This window comes from Gymnoscopelus microlampas, assembly GCF_963454915.1.
Source record: "Gymnoscopelus microlampas genome assembly, contig: SCAFFOLD_41, whole genome shotgun sequence".
Taxonomy (NCBI): Eukaryota; Metazoa; Chordata; class Actinopteri; order Myctophiformes; family Myctophidae; genus Gymnoscopelus; species Gymnoscopelus microlampas.
The window spans coordinates 176,112-203,921 of NW_028155741.1; the positions used below are offsets into that span (position 1 = coordinate 176,112).

The following is a 27,810-nucleotide window of genomic DNA, read 5'->3' on the forward strand; positions in this document are numbered from 1 at the left end:
GTATTGCTGTATTGGATCTTGCTTAGTCGATACACGTAGCTCGTGCTCATTTGATTTGGCTATTTTATCTCATGTGTTTAAGAAAGTAGGTAGCTGATATATTGCACTTTTACCTTAGCGCTAGGTATACTCTTGGTTGCTTGTTTTTACAGGAAATGCACTTAAGACTTCTGGTGATTAGTAGTTTCGTTCCCTACCTATGTTGCACTTATTGTAAGTCGCTTTGGATAAAAGTGTCTGCTAAATGACTGTAATGTAATGTAATTGTGAACATGCCTCTGTTTGTGAGAGTTTGTGCGTGCATTTTGGGGGTTGAACATTCATGTTGAGCATTTGCATAGAGAGGTTTCGATTGGCCTGGCTATAGGCATTGTTCTCTTTTTCACTCTGAGCACCGCCTATCTTCCCACATGAGCCAGTGTTGCCAGGTATTGTCATTATAAGTTAGCATAGCCCCCAATATTTTTGTTTGAAAATAGCAGATCTACAAGCTCACAACGCGTCACTCGCGATGCGACACGTTGTGAGCTTGTAGATCTAGATGCTGCTATTTTCAAATAGCCGATGTATACAGTAGGTTTAAAGTGCTCATGTTGCCCATTGTCGCTTCTTTTGGGCTCGTTTTCCTAGACCTGGTTGCTTATTTCTCTCACAGAACTGGCAACTGAAACCGTGTCGTTGTTAAGTTGCTACCCACAGCGAAAGACGCTGTGGTAAGGATTATTCATTCATTTTCAATGTTACAAAAACACCCCAAACCAAAGAAATTATGTTGCTCACATGTTGCAAACACAGCAGCTATAGGTGAGGGCGGCCCCAGCTAAACAGGACGTTTGTATAGAAGAATTTCACTGAAGATGTGGACAAAAACAACGGTGGTGACGAGGCTAGTCAACGAGCTTAGCATTGTTAGCTTGACGTGGTGTTTGCATTTCTCCATTTACAACTCGTACATCTACATAAACGTTCAGATTTAAAATATAAAGTGCTTATCTCATGGCTACGGGTGTTATAATTATATACGGGCCCTCATAAGTACCCGTATCTTCCCTATCGTTCAATAAAAAGCATTTTGATCCGATTGGTGGCCATTGTCTCCGTTTTTTTTTTCAACTATGCGGCTGTAGTGGTTGGGGGTGTATGCACTCTGATACATTATAACTCTATGAGAAAATGGCCGCCGATCAGACTTTTATTGAACAATACGGAAGATACAGATACTTACACCCACCTGAAATCAAGTGTAACATCCGTGGCCATAATGTAAGCACTTTATATTTTAAATCTGAACGTTTATGTAGATGTACAGGTTGTAAATAAACAAAGTGCAAATGCCATGTTGCAGTTCAACAAAGACGTCACGTCACGACGACGTGAAGCTGTTTGCAGTGGTGGAAAGTAACTAGTACAAGTACATTTACTCACGTAAGCCTACTGTACTTAAGCGGTGCGACGCATTGTGAGCTTGTAGATCTGCTATTTTCAAATATTTAGTACTTTTACTTTTGGTACTTTCAGTACATTTTGATGCCAATACTTTTGTACTTTTACTCAAGTACTCTGGACTTTTACTGGTACTTTTACTTAAGTAGATAATTTGAGTACTTTTTCCACCACTGCTTATTTGGGCTTGCTTTCAAGATTCTTTTTGAAAATAGCTGATTTAATATGGCTCAAGTGGTGAAACTGGTCATTTCTTTTGGGCTTGTTTTCATATACTTCATAGCTTTCTCTCACAGAACAACACCAACAACTGGATTTTATCAATACATTGACTTACATTGGCTATTTGAAAATTGCCGATCTACAAGCATGCATTGTGAGCTTGTAGATCTGCTATTTTTAAATACATATTTTATTAAATCTATTATGATGATGATTACTTAATATGCCTATTTTTTAGAACACAGATCCTCTATGGGGGTCCCTGGCACTAAACAGAGTGGACAGCTGAAAGGTGTCAATGGGGGAGTGATTAGAGGAGTGGCTAGGCTGAATAAATTACTCATTGTTCACGCCCATTACCTGGAGCTGAGAGGTCCTTTGAAGTGACAATTCTTTAGGAGGGATTATCTCAGTTTGCACTATTATAGATAACCAGATTCAAATGAACACATCTTCTTCAAATATGTTCCGATTTGAATGATACATCATATGAAAGCTTATATTCTGTACTAATATGTAAAAAAAAAATGCCAACATGCGGCATAAAGCACTGTACCCAGTCACATATGCTTTACACTTTTTGAAATATCTAACTGTAATTGTATACATCATGTAATTTCCACAAATGTGTTCAAATATGCAAATTATTTAATTAAATATGCACAATACCAGAATTTCCTCAGCAGAAATGGATTCTACTGGTATAATTACCTTAGGGTCAACTGTTTATAAGACCATTGGTTTCCAAAAAGTATTGTCTAGAAGCCATATAAATGATTCACACACATAACTTCCAGCAGACAAAATTCTAAGAGACGACGCCTGAGAGCCAAGTCAAAGAATCCTAGTCACAGTCCTAAAGCCGAAAGCAAACAGCCCCAAGAGCACCTCGTGGTAGGACCTGCCCTTCGAATACTACAACTAAACGTCGAAGGCCTTTCTGCAGCCAAGCGAAGCCTCATTGAAGTCCTCGCCTCCCAACACTCGATTGACGTTATCTGCCTCCAGGAGACTCACATTGGCACAGAGGTAGCAGGCCGCTACACACCATCAATGGCTTTGACCTCCTGTGCTACACTCCACATGCCAAACATGGACTTGCCACCTATGTGCGTTCTGATATAGTTGAAGCAAACCACCTGACAACAACACATTTCTCAGATACCATAACCATTGGTGGCTTCCATATTGTTAATGTGTACAAGCCCCCTAGTGCCAACTGGGATCTGCAGGTCTTACCCACCCTACCCCACCCTGCCATCTATGTGGGGGACTTTAACAGCCACCACCCTGACTGGGGATACCCAGTGGTGGACAGTGATGGTGAGGCAGTTTCAGACTGGGCATCTAGAAAAATGACCTTGTTCTGATACACGACCCCAAACAAAGAGGAACTTTCCACTCTGCCAGGTGGAAAAAGGACTACTCTCCTGACCTGTGCTGGGTCAGCTCTTTGAATGGAACGCCTTATCCTGCACAGATCCTCATTCTTGACGACTTTCCACACAGTCAACACCGGCCCTTGCTCGTACACATTGGCCTACAACTCCCAGTCATAAACAGCCCAAGAAAGATGCGCTGGAACTTCCGCAAAGCCAACTGGAAAAAATACAGTGAAACCCTGGACCGGAGTGTCGTCACCATCCCACTCCACACCATCACTGTAGATGAAGCATACAACCGCTTCTGCAGCGCCATCTTCAAAGCTGCCCACACAGCAATCCCACGAGGCTACCGACCCCTCTACGTCCCATGTCTGGACGGAGAAAGCGCTGCCCTCCTACAAGCCTACAAAACATCAGGGGACCCTGAGATAGCAGACCATCTCATTGAATCGCTAACTACAGCCCGGCGAAAGAAATGGGAGGAGACAGTTGCTGACCTGAATTTTACCCACTCTAGCAGGAAATGTTGGAGCCTCATACGCCGCCTAGGAGCTGCACAGAAGCCCCCTAGCCAAAGCCGAGCATCTGTCACACCCAACCAAGTTGCATCCCACCTACTGTCTATTGCAAAAGCAACCCAGGACAAACACACCAGAAGAGCAGTTACAACTGAGCTAAAGAAACATCGAAAAACGCCCCGAGAGGAAAGAAACCCTGAGCCTTTTGAGGTTGCTGAACTGGAGAAAGTCCTGCAGGGCCTGAAATGTGGAAAGGCAGCAGGATATGACAACATCTCCCCAGAGTTCATGAAACATCTTGGCCCCCGAGCCCTAACCTGGCTGAAACAATTCTACACCAGGATCACACAGACAAACTTGATCCCAAAGAAATGGCGGACAGCAAAGGTTATTGCCATACCAAAACCTGGCAAAGACCACAAATTACCAGCAAGCTACCGCCCAATCTCCCTACTCAGCGTTCCCTTCAAAATCCTGGAACGCCTAATACTGCAACGTATTTCTTCAGGGGTAGAGGATATTCTCTGCGTGGATCAAGCAGGTTTCCGCAAGGACCGCAGCACAGGAGAACAAGTACTGGCCCTTACCACCTTCATCGAAAATGGCTTCGAGAGCAGACTAAAGACAGGGACTGTGTTCCTCGACCTCACAGCCGCCTATGATACTGTCTGCACAAGGGCCTCATACTGAAACTCACAAAGGCGCTCCCTGCCTGGGCAACAGCAATAATCCAAACTCTGCTGACCAACCGGAGGTTCAGAGTTCACCTCGGACAGAACACGAGCGCATGGAGAACGCAGACGAATGGTCTCCCGCAAGGCTCAGTTCTAGCTCCAACCCTGTTCAACCTCTACACAAACGACCTACCCACCACCAAATCCCGCAAATTCATCTATGCAGATGACATTTGTTTGTCATTCCAAGCACCAGACTTTGACCCACTGGAACAGGTGCTCAATGAAGACCTGGCTAAACTGGACCAGTTCTGCAAAACCTGGCGCCTAAAACCAAGCCCAGCAAAAACTGTCTCCAGTGTATTCCATCTCCACAATGCAAAAGCTGCCAGAGAACTAAACATCCACCTGAGCGGACTCAAGCTGAAGCATGCCTCTAATCCAACCTACCTTGGAGTGACCCTTGACAGGACCCTATCCTTCAAGGAACATCTAAAAGGGACGGCAGCTAAGGTGAAGTCAAGAAACAACCTGCTCTGCAAGCTCGCTGGTGCAAAATGGGGGGCGGCAGCCTGCACACTGCGCACCTCAGCACTGGGCCTTGCATATTCTGCAGCAGAATATTGTGCCCCTGTCTGGTCCAGGTCATCTCATACACACCACGTGGACACCCAGCTCAACACAACCATGAGAACCATAACCGGGACTATTCGCTCAACACCACTCCCCTGGCTCCCTGTCTTATCATAGCTCCTCCACATATCCGGCGAGCAGCATTTACTCAAAGGATGCTTCAAAAGTCCAAAGACTCCCCCCATCTACCAATCCATGCAGACATCTACAACCCACCCACTGCTCGACTTCCATCCAGACGGCCAATTTGGAAGAACCCCCCACCAGCTGACTTCACCATCCAATCAGCTTGGAGAAATGAATGGGAGTCCAAGGAGGTCCCAAACAAACATCTGGTGTCAGACCCCAACCAACAGGTCCCTGGCACCAACCTCCCAAGGAGACAATGGTCGACACTCAATCGATTCAGGACTGGACATGGCCCCTGCTTGGCCAGCCTTCACAAGTGGGGCAGTAGCCCAAGCCCACTGTGTGCTTGTGGAGAGGAGCAAACTATGGAGCACATCATAGAAGTTTGTCCTCTCCAAAGACTGAAAGGAGGATTAGTCACCCTCCATACAGCAGACCAGGAGGCAACTGCTTGGCTTAAGGACTTTGCATTCGCTAAATAAATAAACACACATAACGGTTTCACATGGCTTGTTTAGAGTGATTACTGTCATTAACACATTGACTGCCAAGGGGTTTTCTAGAATGGCTCTCCCACTGCCAAGGTTTTTGACCATTCTGACTCATTTTTGAGGGCCCACAGAACATTTTGTACTAGGACTATGAAAACATAGAATATCTCAAAAAAAAGCTTAGAATCTCTTCTTTCATCTGGAAAAGAAAGTGAGTTGATACCATGCTCTGTTCTTTAGCTAGAGGAGTTTGAATACAGCTTGGTATTCACCAAAAAGAGGCCTTTTTCTTCAGAAGCTGAGATATGAGCGTTTTAGTAAATGACACACATTTAGAGGCATAACTTGATTTCAAAAGTGTTTCAAATTTATTTAGGGCCTTCATTGACATCAGTCATGTAAACAATACTTGTTTATAAAAAAAATAAAAATAAAATGCTTTTGATTGTACATCTATTGCTCTGTTTCGCTCCAAAGTGCTCAATTCAAACAACATTTTTCACAATATTTTTTTTTTTTTCATTTTTTTTTCAAATAATAAATAATAACAATTCAAAGGTGATGTGCAACATCAATATATTCATCGAGAGCGTCATTTTCCAAACTTTTTGCCCACACAATTCAAAATGTCAATACTACATTCATTGCAGATCTACAAGCTTGCCTTTTTTTTTTCTCTAGGGAGTACAACAACAAATTGGTGCTATTAGAGCAAAATAAATAAATAAAAGTAAAATATCTGCCTGGCATGAAGCAGTATGAATAGGCAGGTTGAGGTTGGTAGGTTGAACAACATAGTAGCAGCTGCTTCACAAAGTGCTTTCAAAGTAAATGTAACTACATCAAATAATAATAAATACTAATCATTCAAATCAATAAATTGAGTGCAATCAGCGCAAATAAATAAACAAAAATAAAGTTCTTTTTTTTGCAGCACCCTGAGCGGATCAACGTGCGTCTACCCTTCACCCGGCTCTCGAGGCCACTCTAGTAGTCTTTTACAGTGTGGTACCGATGTGTACATTGGTGGTGCAAGGGCACACGACAGGACTTGCACTCAAAGCTTGTCTCACTCCGGATGTTTTTCCCGTCCTTCTTCTTTGACGGTAGCTTCGATCGGGAACAAACCCTACAACACCTTTGTGGGTACTTCTTAGCAGAACTTGCTTTGGGGAAATTGATCAGTTCGTGATCTAGTCTGTCATTCAGCCTGGACTCGGGGTCAACGTTTGGTGGCAATGGGTGTCTAACACGTGGGGCATCCCCAGGAGGCGGGGCCTCACTCCTACCCTCCTGACGACGGGCAGCTCTGGGGCGATCCCCAGGAGGCGGGGCCTCACTCCTACCCTCCTGACGACGGGCAGCTCTGGGGCGATCCCCAGGAGGCGGGGCCTCACTCCTACCCTCCTGACGACGGGCAGCTCTGGGGCGATCCCCAGGAGGCGGGGCCTCACTCCTACCCTCCTGACGACGGGCAGCTCCGGGGCGATCCCCAGGAGGCGGGGCCTCACTCCTACCCTCCTGAGGACGGGCGGCGCCGTCTTCCTGCTCTTCCTCGGACCCCTCCTCTCCGTCTTCATCCTCTTCCTCGGACCCCTCCTCAGCAGGCGGGGCCTCATTCCTACCCTGCTGAGGACGGGCGGCGCCGTCTTCCTGCTCTTCCTCGGACCCCTCCTCTCCGTCTTCATCCTCTTCCTCGGACCCCTCCTCAGCAGGCGGGGCCTCATTCCTACCCTGCTGAGGACGGGCCACTCCCCCAATGTTCCCGCGGGTGGTCCAGGACTTCACTACTGCCAAGATGAACGAGTAGAAGTTCTGAATTTTGGGTTGGGCTGGGTGCCTGGCCTTGTAGATCACATAGGCGTTGAACTGGGTAATCTGGAGCATATAAAAGAAGAACTTTTTTGTCCACTTCCTCGTTTTCCTGGTACACATGTAATAGCTGAGGTTCTGGTCTAGCTTGTCGACCCCGTTCATGTGTTTGTTATACTCAATAACACACACAGGCTTCTCTTCGACCACCTTCTTGCTGTGTTTTTTCTCCTTCCTGGACACGGGCAGCATGTCATGAGGGTGCAAGGTGGAGATCATCGTGACGATTTTTGTTTTCTTGGCTCGCCATGCCAGTACCATCACGTCCCTGGAGTGGCGAGAGATGGTGGACCCCAGTGGCAGCTTTGAAGGGGTAACATCTGCGATGGCTGGTGGCTGTCCTCGCTTCTTACGCAGGGTCCCGCAGACGTATGTCTTCTTGTTCAGGAGCATAATGGCCGTATCCACTGAATTGTACAGGTTGTCCATATAGAGCCTATATCCACATCCAGCTAAACTGCCTAAGAGTGTTGTTATGATGACAGGTAGTGTCTGCTTCTTTTTACAGTATGGCAGCATGTTGTGGAGGTAGCCTGTTGCTGAATCACACAAAATGTACGACCTGATGCCGTACTTGACCGGCTTCTGTGGGGCATAGACCTTGAACTCCAGGCGTCCCCGCCACAACAGCATTCCCTCATCAAGACTGATGTCCACGCTCGGCAGGTACATCTCCTGGAAATTGGCCAGCAAGGACTGCAGTATTGGGCGGACTCTCCAGAGTTTGTCTACGTCTTCGGGCTTTTCTGGTACAGGGCGGGGGATGCTGTTGTCCACGAAGTGGAGGTTGCTCAAAATGGCCTGGAACCTGTTCCTCGGCATCACTTTCCGGAAGACGGCGGCCTCGACGTACTCATCAGTGGACCAGTACATGGCGATCTCAGGCTTTTGGCTGATTCCTGTCAGAAGAAAGAGCCCCAGGAAGCGCTTGAGCTCGTCTAGATCCACCGCTTTCCACTTCTTTGCTCTGCCATACTTCTTGTCACTGTCCGGCTTCTGTTCGGCATAGAGGTTGGTTTGAGTGCGGATTTCCTCCAACAACTCATCCGACAGCAGCAGCTCAAAGAAGTCCACGGGCTCATCAGACTGCAGAGCAGCAGCGGCGTTTTGAGGACCCGGAGTCCCAGCTGTGAAGGGGATGTCCCGAGGACACCATCCTGTGGAATGCCACACAGGAGGAGGACCCTTGTCCTTCTTGCCCTTGGCACCACCTGTGAATTATAGAAATAGATCATTACCATAAAATACTTTTTTCTTTGACACACACACACACACACACACACACACACACACACACACACACACACACACACACACACACACACACACACACACACACACACACACACACACACACACACACACGATAATAATTCTTACCTCCACGACCAGCTCCACCAACCGCTCCACCAACTGCTCCCTCCTCCACCTCCTCCTCACCACTAGCATGCGACCCTGTGTAACATAACATATACTTTTTTTTAGATATTATGTCCATCTTTAGCAAAGCATTTATCATCCACAGACCACATGCATATATACACTGAATAAATAAATATGAGAGAATACATTTACCATTACCCTGGTTTTAGCATTTTTTCATTCATGTGCTATAATTGACAATTCACTCACCCCTACTACCGTCATCATCATCATCATCATCTGCATCCATGGCAGACACCAGTTCCAGAGCACCCACCAGTACCTCCTCCTCAGCATCTACAATACAATTTCAAATACTTTGGTGAATATTATGCATTTAGCAAACATTATCCAGACAGAGCGACTGACAAAAGGCACATATGAGATCAAATAGACATGCCTGATCGACATCAAAGGCTTCAGTTCAGGTCAGAAAAACAACATAACAAAAACAAAACCCCTTTGACCTACAGGATTTTTGTTGTTGTTATTATGTGGCCTGACCTGAACGGATGCTTTGATGTCTTTTATATTATGACAGCCATAATGTGCAGACAGAGGGAGGGGGCATGCAGCTGGCATTTTCCCCCTACAAGAAAACTGAATAAAATGAACAGATCTACAAGCTCAAAAAGCGTGTAGATCTGTTCATTTTATTCAGTTGGCGTTGTGCGAGGCTCGCTCCGTTGTGGCCAACGAACCACAGGTTGAGAACCGCAGCCACATACAGTAACGAAAATCGGGCCACAGCCTGTCGTCTATGTTGCCAGATCGTGGGAAAGTAATAAGCAACCAGGTCTATGAAAACGAGCCCACAAGAAGCGAATAGCCGAGTATAGGCCACATGGGCACTTCAAACATATCTAAAACAAGGTGAAAATAGTCCATCTACAAAATCACAACCACAATTACCATCATTTCCAAGCAGATTTACAGAAAAACAAGTCCAGTGTGGCTTAGCAGACCTAGCCCTGAAACAGATACTAGCGTCATGTGAACCATGGTATATAGCAAACCTGGCAACGACGATAGTTTACTTTTCTGCATTGAATCAACTAAACGCACGGTCAGATGAACTAGTAACGAATACAACTCGATCAAATCAACTTGTAACACATAAAACGATATAAAAAAAGTATGCTTACCACTGGAAAAAGGACTGTTGCCCCGACTGAGAGCCGCCGGTTCCCAAGCCGAGCCCTCAGAGGCACCACTACTGTCACTGTCGGCGTCGGTGTTGGATCCCTCCACCCCTGACCCCAACTCGCTCCCCGTAACACTGCCACCGGCCCCGGCCCGGTCAGGGCTCGCAGGAGGACGGGGACGAAGGACCATGCTGCTGCTCGGATCGCTCCTACGGCCGGGGGGCAGGTCCTCGCGGTCCTGGGTGCCGACACTCGGCCCTGGTTGGAGGTCCACAGGAGGAGGATAAACCACCGGAGCTTGGGAGGCTGCTGCACCAGCCCCAACCAAGAACCTCTCCATGGACTGCTGACCAGGTCCGGGGGTGTTCTTGCGCTTTTTCCCTACCATAGCTACTCTCTCACAGTACACTATATCTAATATAAACTTTATCTCCTCTCTATTACCACCTATTTTCTCCTATTCTCTCCCTATAACGCCGATCACCTCTCCTATAAATACTCCTATTACTGCACTCTATATCTTACCTCCACGCCCTCTCTATCTATAATATATATATATATATATATATATAAAACTCAGTAGGATTTATATATATATCACTCACACTTACTACACTCAAAATATCAACTCACACACACAAACTCACGTACAAACAATTCACTCTTTCACTCAATATAACTCTCCCACACAAACTCACGTACAATTCACTCGTTCACTCACCGTATCTCACACTCGTATCTCTCGTTCAATCTAACTTACGTATCTCACACTCGTATCTCTCGTTCACTCGATCACAACTCTCAACTACTGCTACTAATACTACTACTATACTGCTACTGATACTACTACTGCTACTGCTACTACTAATACTACTACTATACTGCTACTGCTACTACTACTACTACTGCTACTGCTACTACTACTACTACTGCTACTGCTACTACTACTACTACTGCTACTGCTACTGCTACTGCTACTACTACTACTACTACTACTACTACTATCAAACTATCAATCTATCTATCTATATCTCTCTCTCTCTCTCTCAATGACGATCGGCTCTTACTAAACTTTTTGAAAATGCACAGAAAGAGGGCTCCGCGCGTGCCCTTTTTGTAGGTTTCCGATCTCAGGACACCTGTTATTTTTCCACAGTGGCTTTGATCTGAGGTCACAATGACCTGGATCCAGAAGAGTTTTTATTTTTTATTTACAAAACAACAATATTGGCGGCACGATCAGTCAGTTTATCAAAGGGGTAACATGCTGTGTGTTTGTGTTATGATCTGTCCCTGTGTGTGGGAAAGGCTGCTGCGGGTGCACGTTACGAGTGCGAGCATTGACGTGCACACCCTCCATTCACAGGCAGTCAGGGTGCATGGATGCGCGTGCACATTACCAGCGTGGAATGTGATGTGCACACGCTTCCCCAACGAACCTGGCCATGCTGCTTTGTTGATTACTGCAGCCAGCTGAGGCAGAGAGAGAGAGAGATCGCTGGGATTCAACTTTAGGTTTGGGAGCCTGATCACTGCTTTAGATGATGTTTTGTGTGATCACATGTTCAGATGTTTTTATTTTATTACATTACGAGTGCGAGCAATTGACGTGCACACCCTCCCTTCCCCCATAGAGCCAGCTGCTGATATCCAGTGATTACAGGCAGTCAGAGTGCATGGATGCGCGTGCACATTACCAGCGTGGAATGTGATGTGCACACGCTTCCACAACGAACCTGCCATGCGGCTTTGTTGATTACTGCAGCGCAGAGAGAGAGAGAGAGAGATCGCTGGGATTAAACTTTAGGTTTGGGAGCCTGATCACTGCTTTAGATGATGTTTTGTGTGATCACATGTTCAGATTTTTTTTTTTTTTAGTTCTACGTAATTTTCATGTAAGAGATTAACCAACAAAGTGCCTGAGGGGTTAATCTAATGTAAACCATTAAAAAGACCTTGGCCCGTAGGACTACGGGCTTGGCACTTAACGGTTGGATTTAACGGCCCGTAGGACTACGGGCTTGGCAGTCAATGTGTTAAGCTACTGAATTGGAAGATGTATCATACCAAAATATAAACTAGAGACATGTAGGAATACAAAAATACCAAAAATGTATGGCCACCTTAGGTGGTACCAAAATCTGGCTTGGCCCCTGGACTAATAGGAGTTCTATAGTATTTAGGTCTTGACAAAGTTTAAGGTTAAGTGTCTTGTTCAGGGACACCTCAAGGCTGGCTCAGCCATGGCCGTCCTTATATACAGTAGGCCTATCTCTCCGGACATCCTGACCGGTTGACAATGATGGCAGTCCATTATAAAAATGATCACCACAAATCAGGCACATTTCAAATCCTCTGCTTCGCAAGCTCTCTCTCTCTCTCTCTCTCTCTCTCTCTCTCTCTCTCTCTCTCTCTCTCTCTCTCTCTCTCTCTCTCTCTCTCTCTCTCTCTCTCTCTCTCTCTCGCTCTATGAGGAGACTACAAGATTCCCACAACTGATTATTGAGAAACCATTAAGCACCAGGATGCGCTCACTGCAGAATTGGTAATCCTGCTACAATAATTGGCGGCCACACTCATGGAGTGTACACAAGTGTATGGAGGCATTCTCCAAGCAGACACATGGCCCAACTAACTCCACATTTTCCCCCAAAATTCCTCAATATTCTGCCTGTAACAACAGCTGCTTCCCATACCATCACTGTAGTTGCAGGATGTACAATTAATATGAAACGCATTATGCCCCAATACTTATGCAAATCACTTGCCAGCTCGCAATTTACTTCCTGATGGTTCTTTTACCAGCCAATCATCATCATCTGCGACCAAAACTGAGCACCTTCGTTGTCGACATGTTGTTGCTTTGAAACTCTACTGCACATAGCCCCTCCCCCCGCAGAGCACACAGAACATGATCACCACCAGCCTTGGACAACAGATCTACAAGCTACCAACGCCTTGCACGTCCATGTGTTGTTGCCTTGCAACTCTATTGCACGTAGCCCCTACCCCCGCAGAGCACACAGAACGACACAGGGACATGGACAGAGGGAGGAGGGACAGAAAGGCAGAGAGACAACAGGAAACCTTTCGGTCAGACTTGCGCACAAAACTTTACTACACACAACTGAGAGCGAGCGAGTGAGCGAGAGAGGGGGAGGGAGGGAGAGGGAGAGAGAGAGAGAGAAAGAAAGAAAGGGGGAGGGAGAGAGACAGACAAGGAGAGAGATGTGTGTGCGTGCGCGTGTGTGTGGGGAGGAGAGAGACAAACGGACAGAGGGAGAGAAAAAGAGAGGGGGAGGGAGAGAGGGGGAGAGACAGTCACGGAGAGGGAGAGAGAGGGAGGAGGAGCTGTTGCCTTGCAGATGTCACACACACACACACACACACACACACACACACACACACACACACACACACGGAGCGAGAGAGACACAGAGAAAAAAAATACTCGGGGGAGGGGGGGGGGAACAAACATGCCGTACTCGAGGTGGACGCTATGTCAACTAACCCACAACAAGCGTGCATGCGTGCACCTCACGACCAATGACAGTTTTCACGTAGACAATGACGCTTTCACGTAGCTAAGATACGTTCTGTGCCAGTTACTACAGCCGCCAATACTCCACAGCGTCTTCAAAAGAGAAAACGCCTCCAAAAGTACAGACGTGAGTGGGAAGAGACAAACCCTTGGCATGACAGCATCTGTGTAGATGTTTACAAAGCAAACTGCAAAGTTTGCGCATGGTGGACTGGCTGACATCAGAGAGGGGTGCAATACGTTAGTCCGACAGCGCAGTGCTCCGACATTAAACAGTAAACCCGAACCAAACCCGCACCCTAACCCTAACCGCACGCGGATGCCACATAGTCGGAGAAAAGGTCTGTCGGATTAACGCATGCCTCCCATCAGAGAGCATGCCTCAGGAGAACAACATTCCAAAAATATACAAACCCAAAGGACCCAAGCACATGTGAAGTGTCACAGTTCTTGAATGAAACATCTCCTGACATCGATTTGGTATGGGATGGGATATTACATCTTATTCATCTGGTTGTGTTTTTAACAAGATGTCATTAGGCTATTTCTATTTACCTGCCCTGCCCTGGCAGCCTACATATTGGCTGATGTGGGCATAGTCTAGGCTATTTCAGTAGACTCATATGGTTGATTATTTATTAATGTTGAGTTTTTAAAGTCTAATAAATAAACATGTATTTCATATATATTAATCAATATAATTAAATAGTGTGCCCATTTAAAGAACAACTCTTATGTTGTTATGCTCATCTGGATAACAGAATTCTTCATAATGGATTATTATAACAGCTGATAAATACATAAATAGTATAATTCATAAATGCATAAATAAATACTTAAACATAAATAAACAAATAAATAGTGTTCAGACAATAATAATAAGATTTCTATGTATTTTAGGGGTTTGGGGGCCTGGCTTTTCTAATATAATTTCATTAATTTCTATGCATTTCAGGAGTTTGGGGGGCTGGCTCCCCCAAAATAATTAAATAACATAACCCTAAAACTGAAATAAAGTCACAAAAAACAAAATAAAAAAGTTTCAAAATCCGCCCACCATATGGGCCCCATGTCGGCAATGTCAGCGGGATCCACTTGGCCATGTGGGATATAAGTGTTTTCTATCTGGGCCTTAGGTGGCTCCCACCTAGGCAATTCTATGTGGGACCGAGGTGGGTCCTAACTGGGTTGCCCATGTGAGCTATATGTGGGTCCTACCTGGGACCTAGGTGGGGGAGGAGGAGGGGTGCAGGGCGGGTGCACAGATCGCTGTGTGGGCGCGGGCGCTATGTGAGCGCGGCCGAAGTTCTAGTTTAGGTAATTCATGTAATTGTGCAAGATAACTAACACACACACACACGCACGCACGCACGCACGCACGCACGCACGCACGCACGCACGCACACACACACACACACACACACACACACACACACACACACACACACACACACACACACACACACACACACACACACACACATGACACACTGACTTTGTCATCCTAAGTAAGATGTATTTTTTCTCCAGCCGGTAATCTGATTTTGTGCTATATGACCTTATTTTCATAATAACAGCATTTTCACTCACTGATGTGAAATAACTAAAATATTTGCATTATGTAAAATCTAAAAGTATAATCAGAAAACTGAACATACTTACTTTATATCCTCTTGGTTTAGAATGTCTTCCTGTCATTGATGATATACATCAACTCACTATCTTATAAACATAAAGAACACCTGCATTGTTAATTACTATATATCTTGCATTCCTTTAACCTAACAAATGTGATCTGACCTGACGAGAGAAGTGTAAGAACTGTGACCCTGACATGAAGATCCTTGATATATATAATGTCTAAGAAACCATGTGATGAGGAAAATAAAAATCATGACACACCCCTTAAGGCCAGTCCACACCAATGATTCATGACGCAACTCCTTGCAACTACTTGCATACCATCCCAAATGAAAGTTGCAAGGAGTTGTATTGGTGTGGACTGGCCTTTACATAATGTGCTTTTTAGTAAAGGAGGTGTGGTGTTGTTATAAGCTCACATTAATTATAAAGCAAAATCATAAAATAGAAGAACACTAATGTTAAATAATGTACAAGAACACTTTTTGTACATTTAGCCTAGAAGCAAATGATTCAGACATTGCAGTGTTAGGCAATAACCCAATAAGACACTGGAGACTCATATGGCACCGGTGCAAAAAATGGATAGTAATTTTGTATTTAAAAAGAAAAATGCCAAACGCCAGAGGGTTACAAATAATGTTTCAATGTAATATTGATGCATTGCAATTGTTGCTTTTTCCAGTAACAAGTAATATAACAAATTAATATAACATTTTGAGTAATGATATTACAGTTACCCTTTCATTGACAGCACAGGAAGTTTAGGACTCCAGTCTAACGTTCCCCGCACTGAATAAACAGTTACAGTACGTGTTAGAGATACGCGGATGGGGTTTTTCGTCACCCAAATCCGCGTTTACAAGTTCCTTATCCATCCGCCATCCACCCGCGGTGATTATATCATCCTATTTATAGATCCGCACCAACCGCATCAAATAATTATTATTTTCCTGACGTTAGTTTTCTTATAAACAATGTTACTCATCACTGTCGCGATGTAGTGACTGTATGTATACAATCCATGGTAACAACAAGCCCCGTCTTCATTCAGTCACTTTCGCTTTGCTTTTTTGTTGCCATGTCTGCTTTTTACAAGCGACTTTTGGGCTTGTTACGGGGCCCGGCTTCAAGCCAGGCTCCGTCTTGTTATTGGCATTATTCTTCTTTTTCTGCCGTTTTTGGCAGTTCTGGCTTAACCGTGCTGTCGCTTTTTACGAAACTCGGCCATTTGGTAGATGGTCATGAAAAACGATCAAGAAATAATTCTCACACTCATTCGTCAAAGGGTGGCACTATAGCACTCAATTGAAAATGCCAACTTTGAACAGGTACAACTTATGCCATATTTGACCTACAGCCATCAAACTTGGAAACACATATGCGTCTCCTCCTCCTCGGAGTCCGCGAGGAATCCGCTTTTCACGCCAATACTCTGAGAGTGTAATAGAATGCCAGAAGAATCTGGCTTCAGTCTTTTTTGCATCTTCAAGATCTCTTGTGAGAGTAGGCGTACATGACACTGTTTGTTGTATAAAATCTTTAAAGGGGCTACACCATGAATTTCTTTTGTTTTTGAGGGGGGGGGGGGGTTATTTTTTGGGCTCCCCAGTGTCTCTTGTACCCCAAAAAAAATATATTTCTAAACATTCAGTCATTCATTCTCATTTCAGAGATTTTCAGAATGGGCGTGTCTGAACAGGGCTCAGAATGGCAATGCAAGTGACATCACTTGCATTTCTAGTCCCGCCCCCAGCCCGCTAAATGTACGGCAACAAGGACTTCCTTCCTGTTTTGGGCGAAGGGCGGGCCGTATTCTAATGGGGGCGGGGAAAAGGGATGAGGAGGGCCGGGGGGGGGGGGGGGGGGGTTATAATCTAAGAGGTTATAATCCAGTGGACCTAGACGCAGCATATAATAGAGCCCTACTTACAGACAGAACGTCATTACTCATAAAAAAGCCCAAACAGACACCAACTCGGCTTTGTTTCTCAACACAATATTCTCCAGCGGCAGGGCTAATTAAGAGTGTTTTCCTAAAACATTGGCAAGTTTTAAAAAGTGATCTCAAACTTGCTAATATGTGTATTGATCCTCCTCTCTTTTCTTTCAGACGCTCCAGAAGCCTCAGGGACCGTCTTGTCCACTCGGACATGAACACACCCTTCCCCCCCCCCACTTGGCTCCCTAATCCCCCACAGGGTTTCTATAAATGTGGCAATTGCGCCAAATGCTTCAATTCATATTATGCTAATTTTTTTACCCACCCACGTCCATTGTAATTCAACCCACGTGGTATATATGCTTAAATGTCCCTGCGGGCTGGCATATATTGGTCAAACCAAGAGACCACTTAAACTCCGTATAGGCAAGCACAAAACTGCTATTCGCACTAACAACCAAGAATATGCCATGGCCAGGCATTATAAATCAGCAAATCATGGCTCTCCAGCATCCCTGAAATTCTGTGACGCACCGGACTGGCCGTTTAAGGCTGAGGCGCAACGGTAGATATTTCAATCACATTTCATTTGAATGAAAATAACTTGTGGGGGAAATACATACAATCTCTAATCTGTGAATCTAATGTGATTCATGTAACCCTTACTTCAGTTAGTAAAGTCTAGGGCTGAATGTGACATATATTGAGACCAATATAACTTTGTAAAAATATTGGTCATTTGCCAATATATTATTTTGTGAAATAAATGGGTTATATTTCACAGTTATACTATTATTGTACTATATTCAAATAAAATCATCCTTAACCTTCAATTTAAATTCATTATTACCGTGGGAATAATTACAACACCAAAGGCCAAGTGGCCTTGCCCCTAAAATGACGAAATTCCAGGCCTGGATAGATAGATGGATCATGTGGTATATTGAAATAGCAAAGTTCTAGAGATACCTGAGATGAACACACATAAGTACCCATATTGTAATGCACTCACATTACAATATAACTATGCATACTTTTATTGAATGCCTAATAGACATAGTCCATTGATTACTGTGGTAAACCTTATACTAGTTGGCCTAGCTAAGACATTCCCGATTAGTTACAGAAACTTTAAACCCTTTCATAGGCGATAAAGGCATATTCTGTAGGAGGTCCAGATGTCCAGTTTCCAGGGGTCTTTTGACCTTAGCTGACCTCTATATTATCTTAACCAACTCATGTACAATGGACTTATACACACACTAAACTACTTAATTTAGCACATACACATTTACACACATAGTCGCAGCACTTGTAACACACACACCTACATGCACACTGAAGTACGTCCATCCACACACACACACACACACACACACACACACACACACACACACACACACACACACACACACACACACACACACACACACACACACACACACACACACACACACACACACACACACACACACACAGGTCACACACATCTGGATCAGAGCACACACACCACATGCACAAACTTAGAAAACAGCGGGCATGTACATACACATTGAGTATAAATATCTATTCTGAGTTGAGTTCTCTCTCTTGTTCCTGGAAAAGCTGCCATGTCCTGTCCTATGTAACCATGTAAGTAATGCTCTTCTCTCCTTAAATAAAGTAACAAAGGAGAAGGAATGCCTGGACTCTCTCATTCATCTCAATAAGAGGCAAAGTAGTCCCCCAGATTAATGCACTTTACCACAATCATTAACCTGCCAGTCCGCTTGGCAAACAGTTAACATGAAAACATACTTGTAAAAAGCCCAACCCTCAGGCTATCCCTTAAACAAACACACGCACGCACGCACACACGCACACACACACACACACACACGCACGCACGCACGCACGCACGCACGCACGCACGCACGCACGCACGCACGCGCGCGCGCGCGCGCGCGCGCACACACACACACACACACACACACACACACACACACACACACACACACACACACACACACACACACACCTAGTAGGTGCATACCTGCATAAAATAAAAGGAGAGAGAGAGAGAGAGAGAGAGAGAGAGAGAGAAAAAGAAAGAGAGAGAGAGAGAGAGAGAGAGAGAGAGAGAGAGAGAGAGAGAGAGAGAGAGGGAGAGGGGGGGGGTAGAGATAAAGGGAGAGAGAGAGTGGGAGAAGGGTCAAATCCAAAGTGCACTTTGTTTGTATGTTAGATGTAGGCAAATGTTTATAGATAATATCAAGTAGTTCTAGTATATAATATAAAACAGAAAAACATTAACGATCATGAAACCAGTCTAGAGAGACTTGTTCCAGTTAAAACCCATATCCTACATTGACTTGCAGAGAGATTTATATATTGTTTAAAATCACTTACCCTACATTAATGTTTATGCTTTGATCGGACGTTGCAACAAACAATATCCAGACTGTTCAGTTCACTGCTTTGTTCAAAATGGTGCACTGAGTATCGACACACTTACTCACCTACTGGGTGTGTCTACAGTCCACAGTTTCTTTTTTTTATTGCTCAACCTTAACCAGGTGGAGTCTAATTGCAACAGGTCCTAGTTGCAACAATGTACAATAAGAGACGTACTGGTCCTTTAGTCAGTGCATTATGAGACAATGTACTCTAGAGGTCTTCACGGGTCAAATATAAATACCCGAACCCAAATGGACCCGTGATTTTTTTACCCGGAACCGAATGGACCCGGCCTATGGTCCAATATGAAGGACCGATACCCGAGTGGACCCGCGAAAAAAATACCCGTAACCGAATGGACCCGGGCCATTGTTAGAAATTGAGATCCGGACCCGAACAGCACCAAGAGCTGTCGGGCTGTCGAGCTGCCTTCGGTCAAGAAAGACGATCATCAAGGCTAATACAGACATAAATATGTCTGTATTATATTTATGTCTGTCTGTCTATCATGTGGGGGTCCCCACATGATAGACAGACAGACAGACAGACAGACAGACAGACAGACAGACAGACAGACAGACACACACACACACACACACACACACACACATTTTCCACAGCGGAAGAACATATTAATATTCAAATTGCAGATTTGAATGAATATTATTGATATCATTGATAAAATAAAAATGATACCGACATGATACTGACCATGACACGGACCATGATACTATAAATTATTATATTATGAACCATACACTAACCACTTCAGACCTATTTTATACATACGCTATTTGAAAATAGCAGATCTACAAGCTCACAATAACCGTTGTTGTAGTGTTCTCATGCAGTGTAGGGAACTGTCACTAAACACCAAGATAAACCGCAGCCAATGAAGACAGAGTCGAAGTAAGATTAGACCATTTACTGTTGCTCTTCCTCATTAACATGACGGTGAAAACTGCAAAATAATAAACAATACAAACATTCAGTGTCTGTGTACTTAATTGACAGCACTGCAAACTACAGTCAGAGCAAAAATAAATCAGGTGAGTAGCAAATCACATAACAATCACAAGGCACACTTCATAGCAATTAGCTAGATGACAGACACCTGTGCACAAGGCTACTACTATACTCTGCAGGCAGCAAAAAACATGGATAAATAATTAACTTTTCCCAAGTTCCAAATAAACATTCACAAAACATTACAATAACTGAAATCAACCACACAACTCACGACATTGCATTTAAAGGCTTCCAAGTGGATTAGATGGCTTTTAGGGCTCACAGCTCTGAAATGCTGTTCTCTGTGTGTTCTCTGTGCACTGCTGCAACAAGCAAAACAGAGGCTTGGTTCATCAGGGACGGAAAGAGTTATATATATCAACAGACACTGTCAGGGCTATCATATCTCTAGCTCAATGAGAAGAAAGGCAGCCTATGAGTACGGAGGTCACTGATTCGATCCCTGTCCCCGACGATGTGTTGAGGAGATCATGATTTGGCATTCTTAGGCTTACACATTTTTTTTTACTAAGGTGAGGGTTTAAAATGCTCATGTTAATTGCATGGTTTTCTTTCAGTTCAGTCTCTATGCTTCTATGGCTTATTGTGCATATTACTTATCATTGCTTCTTTCTTTTTTCTTTCTGTATTCACTGGCCCCGTATTATTGCTGCTTGCAGCTATATATTTATTTATAAATCAGCCTCAAATTGGTTAAACTATTTTTTTATGTTGGCTTTACTTTTCACAGTAAACCTAGATTAATTAAATTGCCCCACTACTTTAAACTGAGATTTAAATTTCAGGTAGACAGGCAGACAGACAGACAGACAGACAGGCAGACAACCTGAAAGCATAATGTCTTCGGTCATGGCTGTCAGCAGAGGCATCAAAATGTAATCCACCCACTCACTGACTGCTGAGTACAGAATGGAGTCATGACGACTTTTGATAGGGACACTCTTTTATGAAGTTCATGACTTAGCTTAGCCTACATAATTATGTACAGTACATAAAGCAGATGGAAAGCCCACTCTAGCGTACACGTTAAAAAGGTGTTTGATTGCTTATTATGTGTTATATGATATTATATACCGTACAGATGGCTGCCTTTACAGAGGATGGGGTTACTTGAGGACAAGAGGAGATCAAGTTGTACCAACTAAACTAGTTTTATGTTTGGCAAGCGGTAGCTTTAATAGTTGTGTTTTCCATTCAGGTAAACAGGTATTCTATGCTGATGAGAAAGTCTTAGAACATTGTTGTGATTCCATGCGTAGGTATGTTGTGAGGTGTGGAGATGGAACAATAGAGACATCAACTTGACTGTCAAAACAGATGAGTAGCTGATGAGAGATTAGATAATGAAGGTCAGGACAGCATTTAAAGGAATGCAGTCGCTGTCACGACTGTATCCTGACAGCCAGCAGCCATTCCAGAGAGAGAGAGAAATACTAGGTTATTATAGCATTATGTCTCATAGTAGATTGTCTTTTTCATGTTTCACTTTCTCCCTTTTAGAACACAAGACAGCTCAGAAACACCATTTAGTTCAGCAGCCATTTTAGAGAGAGGGAGGGAGGAGAGAGAGAGAGAGAGAGAGACTAGGTTATTATGTTTATTATGTTTCATAGTAAATTCATTTTTTTGTGTTTCCATTGTTGACGTGTAGCATTCTTGTCTCCCTTTTAGAATAGAAGACAGCCCAGTGTAGTGATTATCATACAATGAGTGTGCGTTAAACATTGGGTAATGGAAGGTCCTGCATGAAAAACATAACCTGACTCCTGAATCGCTCAGGGGGTTGCGCTAACATCGAACCGCTCCCGTTTCGAACCAATCAGCGTGAGCTAAGGGCGGGATATGTGCGAAACCGGATGTGACGCCATATAGAAGCGGCAGCTGTTGTTGTAGTTTTTTCACTAGTCAACATGGCCGCTACCATGAGCAACACCGATATGACGATAGATGCTGCAATAACATCGAATTGGCTCCCGAGATCCCAGATCCAAATAAGCAGTGAAACAAATTTGTGAAGCAAGCTTATTGGATCTGGCAGCGTCAGGTTATGAAAAACATGCTATAACTCATGAAATGTATGCGTGTGACTTTGGCTAAACTAAACATGTCTTTAGAGGCCCTAGCACCTCCAACATAGGGTAAATCATGTATTGCACTATGTTGAGAGTGCAAGGCTCTCATTGACAGAGGTACTTCAGAAAGGTTCATTTCCTGTCTTATCTTAGTTTATATCAATTAGCGTTAACACCTAGTATAGGAACATTAACAAGTTCGCAGAAAGAACACGAGTATCTACAAGGACCATCTGCTCAACTTCCGGTGGAGTCAGGGGGGCCATCTGCACCCTGCAACGCTGGAGAAACAAGGAGGCCAAGTGCACCTTGCGTCCTCTGAGTAGGCAAGCAATAGCGACTCAGAGCTCAACACCTGTCATGGCACTTCCTGTGACCCTAACAGACAGGATGTCTGTGCGCTACCGATGCTGCATGTTCCCCAGCGACTTCGCCATGAACTTTTGCACCTCATACATAAACATATAGAGAGCAACCTTATTGTAACCAGTTTAACCCTTCCCTTTTGAGCCCGCCTCAAATGGGATGTTCCACAATGTTTAACTTCTATGTATATATATCACTGTCCTGTTGTTAATAAAGTAAGAACTCTGTTGAATCGAGACTCCTCGTCTTCTTCCAATGCAGTTCCCAGATGCGCATCGCCTATTTGTTGTTGGACCTAACTCTCACTTGTGATACAACCCACTTCTTCATGACCACACTCATCTGACCAGAATTTGAAAGACTTGAAAGACCTAAGAGGGAGAAAATCATAACACCCAGAAACAGCACTTAGAGCAGCAGTAATCATGTCGAGTCAGCACCTGCAGTCATGGAACCAAGGTCAATTTTTACACCCATGCAGGTAATGTCACATATAGTCACATCATACTATATGAGGTCTCATACAGTCACATCATACTATATGAGGTATCATACAGTCACATCATACTATATAAGGTCTCATACAGTCACATCATACTATATGAGGTCTCATACAGTCACATCATACTGTATGAGGTCTCATACAGTCACATCATACTGTATGAGGTCTCATACAGTCACATCATACTGTATGAGGAGTCTCATGCTAGGGTTCATCTACAATTTACAATGTTGGCCTTTAGCGACACTTTTAATACAGAGCGACTCACAGTAAGCAAGGACACAAGGTAACACATCAAATGCATAGAAATAGTAATCTAGGATCATAGGTAAACCTACTTGTACTGTAGGACCCTCAAGTCACCACTGGAAGGGGAGTGCTCCCTGCAATCATCCCTATCCTTTAGGCAGAGTTGCTCAAACATGTTCATGTTCATGGCCGAGATTATGTTTTGCACCCTGTCCGTCCATCCGTCTGTCTGTGAGCAGCTAATCTCCGGCACCGTTGGCCCGGTCTCTGTGAAACTGTGCGCACACACTCCTTGGATGCCAAAGCCGAACCTCTGCGCCACATTTTTCAGATTGGCCTGTTAAAGCGCCACCAGGAGGCCGAGTTGTGTAAAACAATTTTTTTGAATATTACTCCTACAGATTTTGTCCAAACATCACACAAATCGGTACACAGTATCTATATAGTCATGTGATCAACAAGGATCTGTCCGATTTCCCATATTACATCCTGATTGCCTAAGATTGGCTTCCAAAGGATTGGTTAGTTTTGAACAAAATGCCTCAAATCATGAAGGCAGCATGCAATTTCCGTGAAATGTTGCACGCACATTCCCACTAGGCAGAGGAAGAAATGGCATTTTTCAAATCAGCCTCATGGTGGCGCTATAGCAGGCCATTTTTTTCCCCCTATAACTGCACCGATCTGTGTGGAACTTTGCACGCACACTCTGCCCTGAAAGGCCTAAGAAATGGCACCCTTTTCACATTGGCCTATTATAGCGCCACCAGGAGGCCACAATAATCTACCTGACCTGGCGGAGACCTGTTCTCCGAGAAGCACTTCTTCTAGTTTCAGAATGTATTTGTCTAAACAACAACTGTGTATACTGTAGGTAGAAATCATCTTTTTGGGGCTTATTTGCCTTTATTTCGATAGAACAGTGGAGATTGACATGAAACGGGGGAGACAGTCAGGGAGTGACACGCAGCAAAGGTCCATCGGGCTCGGGGATCAAACCTGGGACCACCCCTGTACTATGTAGTACAGGGGTGGGCAACTTTGATGATGCATGAGGGCCACCATAGGCGGCGGGTAATGAAGGCTAGGGTAGGCTAAGCCTTCCCAAATGTTATAATGCTGGGAAATTCTGGGAATTGTGCAAATTATATATAATATATGTGCGCAGCATTTTTGTCTCCACCAGGCCGAAAGAAATGGCGAGAGAGTATGTTTTGCCCCCTGTCCGTCCGTCCGTGTGTCCGTCTGTCCGTCCGTGTGTGTGTGTGTCCGTCCTTCTGTCTGTGAGCTAATCTCCGCCACCGTTAGCCCTGTCGCTGTGAAACTGCACACACACACTCCCTGGATGCCACAGCAGAACCTCTGCCCCACATTTTTCAGATCTGCCTGTCATAGCGCCACCATGAGGCCGAATTTTGCAAAACCCATTTTTTGCTAAATATTTATATTACTTTGTATATATATATATATATATATATATATATATATATATATTGTATTTACTTTATATTGGTTTATATTACTCCTACAGATTTTGTCCAAAAAACACGCATGGCCCAGGAAGAAATGCCACTTGAAAACGTTCACATCAGCCTCATGGCAATCTGGGAACCCATCGCCAAATGAAAAGGAAAAACAGCGCCCTCTGCTGTTTTTTACTATCTCGGTTAGCTCTGGGAGGAAGTTGACGTAGCACCCGTGCGCAAGGAAACCAGGGTTTTGGTCTGCCTTCAGCGTATCACTTCCGGTGGTGCGACTATGTTTTCATTCCCACTAACAATATTTCTACACGGAACACTAACACCCCTTCTCCCAGAGAACATGGATCGTTTTGGTTATAAGCCCACTTGTTTCTATGATGAAAGAGCAAGTTAAAATGTTAATATCTTTCCGTGGTTTTGTCTGCTCCGAGGACGCTATTGTTAAATGAGTTTCGGTTTGTTTCAAGTGGGGAAGGATCGGCGGACACGTAAATCCCGCCCACTACATTTGATTGGGTAAAGCGTGGCCTGCTTCCTGATCTGAAGGCACGCCCACTTGTAGGCCAGTGCGTACGCGATATGACGAACCCCCCCGACAGATTCAAACGCAGAGCAGAATCTGTTCTTGAGAGATTAGCCTCATGGTGGCGCTATAACAGGCCAATTCACTTTTTTAGCTATAACTGCACCGATCTGCGTCAAACTTTGCATGCACACTCCCTAAAGGCCAAGGAAAAACCTTTGCCCTGCATTTTTGTATGTTTTGCACCCCGTCCGTCCGTCCGTCCGTCCGTCTGTCTGTCTGTCCGTCCGTCTGTGGACAGCTAATCTCTGGCACCGTTGGCTTGATCGCAGTGAAACTGTGCACACACACTCCCTGGATGCCAATTCAGAACCTCTGCCCCAAATATTTCACATGAGCCTGTTATAGCGCCACCAGGAGGCCGCTTTTTGCAACAAAAAAAATTACAGTACTCCTACAGAGTTTGTCCAAACGTCACGCGAATCGGTACACAGTATCTTTATAGTCATTAAACGAAACAGGTATTTCATATTTTTCATATTCCATCTTGATTGGCTAAAAATGGCATCCAAAGTTTGCAGGAGTGCTCCGTTTTGAACAAAATGCCTCAAATCATGAACACAGCATGCAATTTCCGTGAAATTTTGCACAGACATTCTCACTAGGCAGAGGAAGAAATGCCACTTGAAACATTTCAAATCTGCCACATGGTGGCGCTATAAAAGGCCAATTCGTGTTTTTACCTATAACTGCACCAATCTGTGTAAAACTTTGTATGTGCACTCCCTTGAGGCCAAGGAAAAACCTTTTCCCTGCATGTTTTACATCTGCCTTTTACAGCGCCATCAGGAGGCCGACTTATATAAAACACATTTTATGATGTTACTCTTTCAGATTGTATCTAAATTTCACGCAAATCCGAAGACATGATCTCCATAGTCATGTGATCAAATGGATCTGTTAGATTTTTCATATTCCATCCTGATTGGCTAAGATTGACATCTAAAGTTTGCAGGAGTGGCCCGTTTTGAACAAAATGTTGCAAATCATGAACGCAGCATGCAATTTCCATGACATTTTGCACGCACACTCTCACGCCGAGGAAGAAATGCCACTTGAAAAATTTCAAATCAGCCTCATGGTGGTGCTATAACAGGCCGATTTGTGTTTTTACCTATAACTGCACCGATCTGTGTAAAACTTTGTATGCACTCTGTTACGAACATTCAGGGCATAGTTGCCAGCAATAGCCTATATATGGAGATCCCCATAGTTGGAGATAATAGACCTGCAAAGTCGTCATAGAGACCCAAACGTGCCATATGTACGGAGTCTGACATCAGCGAACCCTTCCCCGAAAGTCCACGTATAGACATAGCCATCACGTCCAGGGCTGAAGTCTTGATCCCATATTTGGCCATAACTAACATCGGCAGCTCCATATATGGAGACGTCTGACACTATCTGACATCATCATAGTGATGTCAGGACCGCAAGCCAGCATTATAAGAAGAGGCTCGAAACCTCTCAGATAGGCACGTTCCAGAGCGATTCCGAGAGACATCTTAACTCTCTCCCGAGTACCAGGAGATTGGCTGGCCTTACAACCCAGTTAATCACAGATTGCATATTCAGGACGACTAGCTGGCCTTACAACCCAGCTAGGCCTTCAAAGTGGCTCTTGAGTCCGGTTCTAAAGAACCAGTCGATTATCATTGTTATACACTCCCTAGAGGCCAAGGAAAAACTTTTGCCCTGCATTTTTCACATATGCCTATTATAGCGTCTCCAGGAGGCCGACTTATATAAAACACATTTTACGATAATGCTCCTAAAGATTTGATCCAAATTTCACGCAAATCAGAAGACATGCTTGGCCTTTCGCAAAATGCCCTTCTGTGGTTCAACTCATACCTACATAATAGAAAACAGTGTGTTGTCCTGCAAGGAAATAAATCTTCCATGGTGGTTCAACAAAAAGGCGTTCCGCAGGGTTCTACATTAGGACCCCTTCTTTTTTCTATCTATGTGAACAGTCTGCCCTCAATTTTTAAACACTGTTGTTCCCAGCTTTATGCCAATGACACGGTTATC

At 44.3% G+C, this 27,810-nt stretch overlaps 1 protein-coding gene across 1 annotated transcript; it reads right to left on the bottom strand.

Moving 5' to 3' along the window:
• Positions 1-6,178: 6,178 nt before the first annotated feature.
• Positions 6,179-10,322, bottom strand: LOC311041302 (uncharacterized protein; the record flags this gene model as incomplete). The annotated part of the gene is made up of 4 exons (XM_084086209.1): positions 6,179-8,578; positions 8,748-8,822; positions 9,000-9,086; positions 9,935-10,322. The coding sequence occupies 4 exons, from the start codon at positions 10,320-10,322 to the stop codon at positions 6,483-6,485; spliced, it is 2,646 nt and encodes an 881-aa protein (XP_083942335.1). The 3' UTR covers positions 6,179-6,482.
• Between the last annotated feature and the right edge of the window lie 17,488 nt (positions 10,323-27,810).